At 38.1% G+C, this 11,850-nt stretch overlaps 1 protein-coding gene across 1 annotated transcript in view; it reads left to right on the top strand.

Annotated features, from left to right (window-relative positions):
- Positions 1 to 1,197: 1,197 nt before the first annotated feature.
- Positions 1,198 to 11,850, top strand: part of AFF2 (AF4/FMR2 family member 2) — a 343,762-nt gene continuing 333,109 nt past the window's right edge. The window contains exon 1 of the mRNA XM_042876295.1: positions 1,198 to 1,239. Coding sequence (XP_042732229.1) covers positions 1,211 to 1,239 — 29 coding nt within the window. The 5' untranslated portion in view covers positions 1,198 to 1,210. The remainder of the gene's footprint in view (positions 1,240 to 11,850) is intronic.

The raw sequence follows: 11,850 nt of genomic DNA, 5'->3' as shown, positions 1-11,850 counted from the left end.
TTCCTTTCCTTTCCTTTCCTTTCCTTTCCTTTCCTTTCCTTTCCTTTTTTTTTATTTTTTATTTTCTTGACTTTTTCTCTTTCCTCTTTTCTCTTCCTGTATTTTTTTTTTCTTGTTTCTTTTTTCTCGGGGCAGGACGGCGGGGCTGCGTTGCTCTGTCAGTGAGCGCGCACCTTGGAAGGGTCGCTGCATCTGTTACAGCGCAGTGTAAACTTGTTACTGAAGTGAATGTTGGGGAATTTCCGATGGAGGACGAGTAGCTGGGAAAGTTGCTATTTGGGTCGGTATTAAGGCAGCTTTTTTTTTTTTTTTTTTTTTTTTTTTTTTTTTTTTTTTTTTTTTTTTAAAGCCAGCTTTACCAGCTGGATAATGAGTTTATGAATATTCTTTATTGGTCCTTTCTTTTCAGTTTAGTATATACAGTGATCATTTTTTAACAATATGCAGTTAAATTCAAAGGTTGCTTACTGCTTTCAGAGCTTTTGGGCAGCGTGCAGTCGGCCAGGAAAGCAAACAAAATGCTGCATGTTGTGATCCTGAACTCACACTGGTTTCATGTGCATGCGTGTGCATTTGGACCTGCTATTTTGCAGAGGATTTACTTTACTTTGCTATATGAAAGCACGTCTAGGAAAAAGATCACATCTTTAGTAAATACCTATCATTTAGCCAAACACAGTGTAGCTGCTATGGTTGCAAATCCAGCATAATCAGAACCAAATACCTGTCATGTTCTGTTTTATAGCAGTTTGGAGTAAATCCTGAGCACCGTAAATTACACTGTATCATTATTAATCTGGAAGCAGGCGTTTTGGATCTGAAGTGTGTTTTATCAGCTCTGCGTAAACCATCTTATTGCATCTGTTTTAACATGCTGTTGTTATTTAAAAGTAATAATCACGATAAAATTGATGCTCAATTAAATATTATGCCTCTACCACGATCTTTACTCTGCTCCACTGATTTATTTTGCAGACAACCAATAACCACTGTAAAACTACTGAAATAATATTTGCATACAATTTCCCTAATTTATAGTGTGGGTAACGTCATTAATTTAATAGAAGCTGTTACAACCCGATATGTGGGTGTAGTTCAAATACTGAGCACATTATAGGTATTGAGATTTAATGTTTGCTTAATAACTTGCTTTCATTTGACAGTGGTTTTATGTGGATTTAGAGATGTGCACAGAAAGAAGGGAACTCCCATGCCTCTGTTTTTGTGTAAGGTGTTCAGGTATCACCACTCATTCTATAAATAAAATTTCCTTGTTTTCTTACAATGAAATTTGTGTCTACGTGTATGTATTTTTAGGGCTTGTGATGCAAAAACATGTTTTACTGTACGGCTGTTGCAAAGTGTTTTGATATCTACACAAACTCTGTAAGGCATGGGTATTCGTACACAGTTGGATTACTATTGCAGAGATCAAGTTGGATTTAGCCTTTAATAATCCAATCAGTACATACATGTGCACATGTATATAGAATATGGGTGCATCATCTACATGTATAGGAAAAAATTACATGTATTTTATCATACGTGTAAAGATTTATGTCTCAGACAAGTCATGTCATTCTTAGGAAGAGAGGAACTTAGCTCATTTATCCATAAATATGTGCTAATATATGTAATATATGTGTACGTGCATCATCTCTGCACACCCAGAAAAAGCATGCTTGCCCATCAAAATTGATTTATTTTTGTCTGTATTCAGTGTGGTTTGGTCACTGTATAATATTTACAAGTAAGTGCATTTTGCATCTTGTGTGAATTTGTGCTTCGTATTTTGCAACAGTCTTTGGTGCTTTTTTCTGCAAACTGGCTTTTGTAAAGGGTGTTTTATAAATGTTTATAAGGCAATTAGAGCCCCTCTTCTGCACTGCTTGCCAACACAAAAATTGTGGTAATCTGTGCTGCAATCGCCAGGCAGGCAAGCTGAGGCCTACGGTGTGTGGGGGAGTCTGTATGTGTTATCCACACACAAGTGCAATGCAAACCTGGAGAGCCTGAGAAACTTGCATGAAAAAAATTTATAGCTTGACTGCAGCTTTTTTTATCCAATGAAAAGGTTTAAAGATAACACTGCCTGTGCACATGAGGAGGTGATTCCCGAAAAGTTTTGGAGTGATGGGAAGAATGCCATTATTTTGTTTTTTCTTCCACCAGAGGTACTGATCTGTCCATTCTTGATGGGTATTTTGTCAAGCACTATCAAAGTTGCAGTGTGCACTGCACCCGGTGTTCGGGGTGGGCAGTGGGAGCTTTGTCTTGGCAGGAACTGCAGACTCAGCCCCTTAGTTTTCCTCTGTAGGCGAGATTACAACAGTGCAAGAATGAGGGGTTTTGTTGACCATCAAGAATTTAAATTTTACATGGTAGAAATTGGGTAAAATGTATAAAATAAAGCCACAAGTATTCCAGTCAGCCTAATGGATATTTTGTCAGACTTGAAAAGCAGAAAAAAAAAAAAAAAAGACACAACCCAAAACAATTTCAGTTAATCTAAACTCTGGGCTAGGTGAAAGGGCCAAAGTTAAAGTCTGCTGAGATCCCTGGGTGAATAGAAAATGTTCACCTGGGCTTGCATTTAGTATGAACCATTCCGTGATGGGGAAAAGAAGGGAGATGGATATAATGAAAAGCTTGAATGCCTTTGTGCACCAAGGGGACCACTTGCTGATAAAAATCAAATTCCATCTTTTAAATCACTTTCCATGCTTGTCTGTGGTAACCAAGTAAATGAAATCTTGAAGTGTCCTGGGACCGTGTGGCTAGGTCTGAAACTGCTTATGGAGTAAGGAGGTGCTATTAATCAGCAGCTGGGAAGCAACAAACCCCAACAAAAACCCAGCCAACCCAGGATTTAGGGCTCTGGTAATGCAAAGGTGGAGAGATGCATGGTGTGTTTCATTTATCATTGTTGGTATTAATATTTTGTAAGTCCTACAGCCTTTGAAAAGTGGGAGCAGAGAAAATACTTAGTGGCAAAGTACACATGGAGGTACGTAAAGTAAAAGCTGGCAAAAGGAAATAAAACCAGTAGGTGGTAAAGTCGTAGCTGCGTGGTTGGGATAGCGGAGGCTTCACACTGCAGAGAAACAAGGCTGTTGTCTTTTCTTTTCATATTCTGTATTGCAAGTAGCCTCATTACAGCAAAACCAGCAAACTGCCAGTTATACAGGAAGAGGCTTAAACTCACTAAACTGTTATATAAATAGCAAGTTCAAAGGTCTGTTTGTGGTGACAACGCCGAGAACAGGACATCTGTGAGCCAGGTTCCCCTCCTGTCTGAATGCAGGAACATTCCACGTGCCACAGCAGTGTGCACTTCCAAAGCATCCCACAACCTGGAGGGGTGATCCTACTCTCCAGACGGAGGTGAACTGTTTCAAATCCAGCCTTGGGTATCCTCCTGCATCTGCCTTCTGTTTTTGCCTAGTGCCTCTGCAGAGGGCCTGCTCAGTTGCTGTTCTTTCACCAGGGTCTGTGCTAGCTTGCTAAATGGAAAGCCTTCTGAGTGTGGCAACAGTGTTGTGCTTCTGAAGGGAATGTGTGAAATACAGTAGATAGGCTTTTTGGGAGTTAGATTGATTTTTATTTCCCCTTATTTGCTTTTTGGGGGCGGTGAGAACGTTAGTTCAAGAGGAAGTTGCATTTTGAATGGATTTCAGTAAGAATTCCCCCCCCCCCCCCCCCTTTTTTTCTTCTCCTTAAAAAATATTATAGTTGAATTGTCATTACTTCTTAGATTTGTATTAAGAAGGTTCTCAAATAATTATTTGAAAAAGTTTCATTTTCAATTTGTGAATAGATGGGTTGTGTGGCTGCTGGTGGGTAGGTGAAGGGGATTAGTTGCTGTCAAAACAAGCAACTGAGAAAGACCAAAAATATTCTTGGGCTAAAAACCTGTACTTTAAGCACATCCTGATTTAGTAATTCTTTCCTGACTGATATTGAACTCCGTGGAATGTAAATCTTGAAAGAATTTGGCCATTTGCTAACATTAAGGTCCCATCTATCCTGTGAGGCAAAATTACATTCAGTTTAACAGCATTTGAATTGTTTTTCTAATGATTCATTCAAGAATTTAGTGACTTTTTACATTTACATGGAGGGGAGATACTTCAGATACTGTTCAGCTATTCCAAAACCAGGCAAGGACTTCAGAGGATTCGAGCACTTTGTATATGAATGCCAATTATATTGTTTGGGATTTTGTTTCTGAATAAAGATGATGTTGTGATGCAGGTCCTTCAGTGAAGCAGAATTATTCCTTTTGTGCATCTGAGAAGACTTAGATTGTCACTGCAATCTAGAATTTAACTGAATGATTTAAAGGCAAAATGTGACATTCTGTAATGTGTTAAGTACACTGAAAGATCTCTGGAAAAATGGGCGAATACTTCTAGTCTTTTTGTATCTCTTAGGAACTGCAACAATATGCTTCAGCTTCTTGGAAGGAGTGTTCCTATGCTGTCTGTTATGAGGCCTAAATTCTCTTTTCATCTGAGTCAAGAATAAAACTCCTATCATGTGCAACTGGACAGATATGACAAGGCTAGGTCTTTATATAGCAGAGTCTGTAGACACCTATAACATTCTAAACATACAAGCAACCATACTGAAACTATACTGATTTGAAGTTAAATTTTACTGAATTAGGTTCTTGATCACTCCCCAAATGCTTGGTGTTTCACTAATGATTAAACCCTTGTTCTTCACATACTTGATCGTGCAAATGTATGGTATGCATCCATTTGTCTGAACTGTATCTGCAGTTTTACACCGTTGCACAAATGAGAGGCCAGAAAGATTGCAAATATTAAAGCTCCCTGAAAAATAAATAAATATGTACCTGTCTCTAGAAGAGCTGTAGGAAATAATTTACACTTTGAACCCTGGAAGAATGTTGTAACAGCATCTAAACAAGCAGAACCCACTATCTATTTCCCCAGTGCCTTTAATGGAATTTCTTTTTGCGGAGGACCTGAAGGATTGGACGATTGGATACTCATTAAATGTATATAATCAATAAACACCATAAAGCATATATGTGCTCCTCCAGTATGGATTTGAGCTGTAGCTAATGTCAATGGAAATGCTCCTAATTTACTTCTGATGGCGCTGGGTTTGACCTTATCATGGTAAAATGGGAGACTTTTAGAAATGTACTGCAGTTGTCTACCGCAGACCAAGATCAACAGGGCAATTTGCACATATGTAATACCACATGTGTGAACAAATCTGCATCCAGTTTTGAACCCTTCTGATTCATATTTACTAATTTCCTTTTGAAAAGAAAAGAAAAATTGAGGAGAAACCTGAACTTTTCTCTTGGATGATGTTAATAGCAGCAGATTTCTGTAAAACCATCAAACATCTATTGATATTGAGATCTGAATCTGCCCCAGCTCTGTGTATGCAATGCCATGAATACTTTTTAAAGACTTGAAGACAGTAAACCCAGGAATAGATCAAGTTATTACAACATTCTAGACTGCTTCTCGTGTAGTAGTCAGAAAGCCACAACAGTGACTGGAGAAGACAGGTGTTTTACTCTGTTGTTGTTACTGAATTTTGCATATTGGTTCTTTGTAATCAAAACATTTAATTGTTCTAGTACCTCCTCCTGTTTAATCAGAGACGTTGGAAGGTATGTTAGTCCTGACTAATGGAAAACTGTAGAGATTTAAAAAAAAAAAAAAAGGAAGGATGGCAACATACGTGCCAGTAGAATTTGAATCTCCATTTTGATTACCTTCTAATGATACAGTTATTTGGCTGAAGAGAGTCTGTGATGTTCAATGAAGATTTTGGGAAAGGAGGTTTAGATGTTTGTTTTCAAAAACTCTGTACCAGAGCCCAGCCTTGCAAAAACTTGGAAGCAATTGCAAGTTCCTTATTGATTTCAGCACTCAGTACAAGGATTTGCAGGGCTGGGCTTGTAGTACTGAAAAAATAGTGTGGAACAAGAGAGCTGAAGTAAAGGAGTAAACAAAAACCTCCTGCAGTTAACTTCCTGGATAGTAGAAGCTGTTTTATCATGAAGAGGCTGTTTTTCAACTCCTACAAGGCAGATCCACACCATAAACTATTACTACTATTAAACAAAGGTCTAGTCAGTAGTCTCTTCTGTAAAACTTTATACCACACTTTAATGACATTTTATGTATGTGTTCAACTCAAAACACCAACTTAATTGTTTTTGTTGTTGTTGTTTTTGTTTGTTGTTCAGCAGTTAATTTACTGGACTATTTTCTGGTTATTATTGGTGAATCCTCGTTCCAGTTGATCAGAGGTGCTGTACTTTAGGGAAAGTTGGAGATTATACCATAACTAGAAGCTGATTTTGACTGCAGGTGATGCAGAAAATTGGAGAATACCATTTACTACGTGGTGTGTAAGTCTTGTATAGTCAGCAGTTCAGATGGATTCCTTACTCGAAGCTGCATGGTGCTACCAGTTATAGTAAGATGTGAATAGCCTGCTCATAATTATACGTCTTGGTAGGGGTAGGATATAAACAACTAGTGAGGAAGAAAATGAGGTTGAGTGATTTTTAACTTGGTGCTCTGTTGTTCCTTTGACAAGTATTATAATCACTGTTTTTGTTCTGCTGTGGGTGTTCGTGGTAAGGAATAAGTAAATTCTGTAGCTCAACGTTGCTTCCATGACTGGGGCTCAAACCTGCAAACATCTTACTACTGAGATTAGTGTTTTTTCCTCATGGCACTCTATATAAACTACTGTTAGGATTCAGCTGTAGCTTAAAAATTTTATTTCTGGTCATTCAGATTTAACTCTCGTGATCGGTGATGGTATCTTCATCCTACAGAGTGATAGGACAGCCAAAAGTAAAAGGTGAAAGTGGATCAGTACTCGGTAGCTTGTGATCTGTGCTAAGAAGACCTTAAAATGAAATGTTAATAATTTAAAATATTCTTAGCTGGAAGGATAACAGCTCATTATGTAGGTCTAGTTATTCTTCTTTCACTTCTTTCTGTATTAGTGGTGTAGGTCAAAATGTCACTTGTGAGTAAAAAATCTACACCACTGTCTTTTGAGAAATCGCATACAAAATTTTGTAAAGCTCTAAGTATAAGGAAACACACTGTTATTAAGGTTGCCAGTTCCCACTTATTTTTGTCTTATGTAAGGAGAGAAATTGAGACAGTAGTAACAGTGTTTAGATGAGTCTGTTTCTGTGCTACTGGCAGTAGCTATGCTTATGTTTGAGAATGTAGTATCATAGATTTTGATAAACATATGCCTGTTGGTTATGCGCCTCTGTTTGCATAGAGGCCAGTGTGAGACGTTATTTCAAGGCTTTTAATTTCAGTGTATTGCATGATTTTGAGCCCCTGTCCCATGGCTCGGGTAGCCAGTTTACCTATGAAAATGCTGGGCTTTTTTTGGGTAACGTGGGGGTAATTTTTCATTGTTTGCTATTCCTGTAGAACAGTCAAATGACATTCTTTCTGATGTTTCCTATGGAGAATAATGATGAGAAATTATCTTCTCTGTTTACAAGTATTTATAAAATCATTAGCTAGAGTTCCTGAAAGAATTCCAGTACAAGTCAGTGGGTGTGGTGAAGCTAATTGTAAGGCAAAGCTGACTGGGCCCTGGGGCTGGTGGTCAGCAGGGAGGAAGAGCTGTGAAGAATACTGTGTGTATGCTATGGTAAGCGTTCTCGTAGATCTCCTCTGTGAGAAAGGAAAATGCCTGGAACTTATATTTACTCAAAAAGCAGCCCTTTGATTTTTCATGGCTTTATGCTTCGTTGCACATTGGAAGGCTCATTTGTCTTCACCAAGGCTTTGAAGAGGGATAGACCATTGGCCATTGGCTGAGGGTAGTAGTTGCTTGGAGAAGGAGATAAGTTGTACTTCAGTTCTTTTGGTAACACGTGGCAGAGTTATTGTCATCCTTTGTAAGATTGCTAAATGGAGGTAAATATGTATTTGGAGCTGGAACATGGATTCTTTTATCAGCTCTGCCACTAGCTGCTTTGCTGTCTTGGGAAAGTCTATCAAAATGGGGTAATGGTATTTTCATCTTTGATGAATTGTAGTGGTTTGTTGTTGTTGTTCTAATGGAAAGTTGGAGAGGGAGGCCAGATGTATGTACTTTCACCCAGTGTTTCTGTCAACTTCTTTTCATATTCTTTGGGATCAATTTAGAACTGTTTTTGCATCTTTCTCTACTTTTAACCTCGCTCCAGCTACACTGTCCTTCATAAGCTTGCATTGTTTTGCCCTGTACCTGCAAGAAGAGAAATGTCAGTGTAGGTTGTCTGTGGCATAGCTTACACTTTAAGATCCTGTTCTGGATGTAACTTTTGTGCTGATGATCTCAGACACACGTAGAAAAATAGGCTAAGATTTCTGGCCACAGACCTTTCATGCGATGTTGATTTATGTCTCTATACTTCCTTTTGTAAGGGAAGAGAAGAATAAAAGAATAACTTCTCAGAGTTTTACTGTTAGACTGAGGCATTTTACAAAGAAGTCGGTGTTATTACTTCCTTTTTATACACAGGGAAATGGGAGCAATGAGAGGCAAAGTGGCTTGCTAAAGGATTCTGCATTGGCCAAGATGCTGTCAGTTGGGTTCCACTTCACTGCTTGCCCACTCTGATGGATATATTTTCCTATTCCACAGGAGTGTGATAAGGTTAAGCCCCTTAATGTTTATGAATGTTTATGGTGATAGAGCAAGACAGGAATCTAGGCAGATGTATTAGTAGGGGAAAGACATAAAGAGAGACAGGAAGATTTGTGCAGAGCATATCTGCAAGAAAAGAGAACCGAAGCAGACTAACTATTTTGAAGAGCAAAGAATGTGTTGTATATGTACAGTGTGCATAATTGATTTCATTTACCCTGCTCTGAGCCAGACAGTGAGAGCCATGAGCACTATGGAGTCAGAATGGCCTTGTTGCTCCAGACGACTTATCTTTCTCCAGGTCTTGTAGCAAAGCACTGTAAATGCAGCTGTAGCTTAAGTAAACATCAAGACTTGGACACTTGACTGAGTTGGACATCTACACTTTTTCAAAAAGCATTGACACTCTTTGAGCCAACTGCCTTTGTTTCTAGCAGACTGACACTTTGTTGGTTAACCCTGGGCACGGGTTTTCTTCACATATGTCATTAGACTGAACATATTTATTAGAATGAACATATTTATACCACTTGGGGGTACAAATTACAGCATTGTGTTTAGCAAGAGCTAAGAAGAGTACATCTTTGATGTTAAAAAAAAAAAAATGAGACAGGCAAAATTTTATTCACCACAGGTTGTTCAAAAGTCCTTTCTTTTGAGGTTCAAGGGAAAATAGACTGCAAAAACAACTGACGGTCATTATTTTTGTTCCAGACTATCAGAAGTTATTTCCACACATGGATTTTAATAGATTATGTTTGTGGAATTTGATTCTGAATTATGGGCTTTTCGAGAATGTTGATGAAATTGTGTATATACTTCTAAGGCAATTTAGGGAGATTAATAGTAGCATATGTGCTTAGAATTATTGTCTTCATGGCCTTGACAGTTGCCTGTGGTCCAGCAAAATTGTTCCAGAGGGCTGAGCTGAAGGCCACTGGCTGAAGTTTTTCACTTATTTATTAACCTCTAAAACATACTTGGCCAGAGCTTCCTTTGCTTTCTCACTCTCTTTTCTGGAGAAGATGAGAAGATACACTACCTTAGCTCCAAAAGTTCCAAAAACATTGTGCAGTCTGTGGCAAAATACTGTCGATACTGTCTTTCCTTCTCCCTTTAAACAGCCCTTGCCTGAACTGACTGTTCTTTAATGCGCACATGAAGGGATCATAGATAAGGGAGCATAATAATTATAAAAGTTTACAGTATTTGTGTAGGAAAACACCTGTTTATCTTTTCAGAATCATCCAGTCCTGTCTGCAGGACACTGAGCTTGAGTTTGGCTTGTAGGCCATGACTAGGTGTTTTCCTTGTCAGGATGATAAATATTACACTTTTCTGACACTTCATTCTGCCTAGTTCTTTCCCCGTTACCTAAGACAAGCTGTTGTGTGAGAGTTCTGCCTGGCTATAGACTGCTCATGAATCTTACAGTACATGACAAGCAGACATCTAACAAATATGACTAGGAACTACACAAAATATACAGACCTAACACAGAAGTTGTATGTTTAAAAACTCCTTAGGACTGCACAAATAATTTAATATCTAGACCACTTCTTATCTCCTTTATACCCATAAGTAAGAATGCCCCATTATCTGTGTTTCAACAAGATTGAGTTATTTTAGACTCTGTAATGATTTTCACTTCTGCAAACTCATACACTCTGCTTGCAAATTCAACTGCAACAACAAAAGATCTCATAAAAAAATGGAGGTAGGCTGGAATGTTTGGTTAAGGCTTAATGTCTTTCTAACTAATTATAAGCCAGTGTCAGTATAGGCTATAATATCTGTGGAAAGAAAGAGAGCATAAATGATACAGTTCCATTATACCTGTTCTTTTGTAAACAACTAACAGTGAAACGGATGTCTGAAGCAAGGATGAGAGAATTGATAAACCTTTTCCAAAGGGCTTGAAAAGTTGCAGTGAATTCTAAATGTAGATTAGGAGCAAATGATTTTAACCAACAGCTATGCGTAGTAGAATCCTAATGGGATCTGTCTGTTAAGATTACACAAAGTAGAGCGTTTGATTTATTTCATAGCTTTCTAAGACTTCACTTTAACTTCATACAAATAATGCATTAGTCACACTGGATAAAATGGTGTATTGAATAAAGTTGTGATTTTTGTCTGCTCCTTCTAATCTGATTTTTATAAAGGATTAAATCTGTTTTAGTAGTTTGTTCATATCATAAAAGAGATTGCTGGCTGAATGAAATCTTTACATCTGCCACTTTCTACCTCATTAGAAAAGACAGTAACATAAAGTTCCTCATTTCCTTCCACTCTGTTTTATCCCCTCATGTGTCTGAGTGTGTATTTCTTTTGTACATGTTTGTATGTTATAATATCAGCATGTTTTCAAAGTTGTGCCTAAGACTGCATCAGCGTTCAGTTTAGGGGAGCATTGCAAGGCCTTGTAAACATTGTGACAAAACGTGCATGGTCAGGAACAAATGTGTGCACACTCCCAGATTCAGCAAGGTATTTAAGTTAATGCATTGCATTACTGTAAGCGTGCCCATGTCAGTGGACACAAGTGTGTCTTTGATGGAAAATGCATGTTGACTTAGGGCTGAATTAAGAAGACAAAAGGTTGGAGATTCCCATGTCATTCAGATGTCATGGTGCTAGAGTTTTTTAAACAAATCTAGCTTATATGCACTGATTCTTTGTTTTATTAAACTTTTTATTACGAAATTATGAATTTAGGCCTTTTTTTTTTGTAACGCATTATTTTCAGAATGTCAGTTTACTGCTGGTACATTTTATTCCTTTTGTCTAAGTCTGCATCGTTGACAGGATGCTGCTGTTACAACTGAGCATTGTAGGCCTTTAGAGTGTGGGAAGACTATCTGTTTGTGGATGTTTTCTCTTTTGTGTTTGATGTTCCTGCCATTTTCGTTTCATTCTGCAAAGTGGTTAGGGCTGGGCTTGGGTCTTCTGATCTTGAGGTTCTCTGGGTTTCTGATGCTGAACACAGAGGTAGTATCCAGTGATTTTAGTTGCCTTTTTAGTCAGAAATGCAGATTCTGAAGGTCTCATTTCTCCTTTCTGAGGACTTCTGGAGTGCGACACGTCTTCATTCACGTTTTCAGTTGTTGATGCTTTCAGGCTTGGCTCCTTTTCCTACATACTTCCAATTGATGGGAGTGCTTTGCTCTCAGATGT

Source organism: Lagopus leucura, unplaced genomic scaffold (genome assembly GCF_019238085.1).
Source record: "Lagopus leucura isolate 7727_CA_CO unplaced genomic scaffold, USGS_WTPT01 Super-Scaffold_100016, whole genome shotgun sequence".
Taxonomy (NCBI): Eukaryota; Metazoa; Chordata; class Aves; order Galliformes; family Phasianidae; genus Lagopus; species Lagopus leucura.
This window is presented reverse-complemented; position numbering and strand designations above follow the sequence as displayed.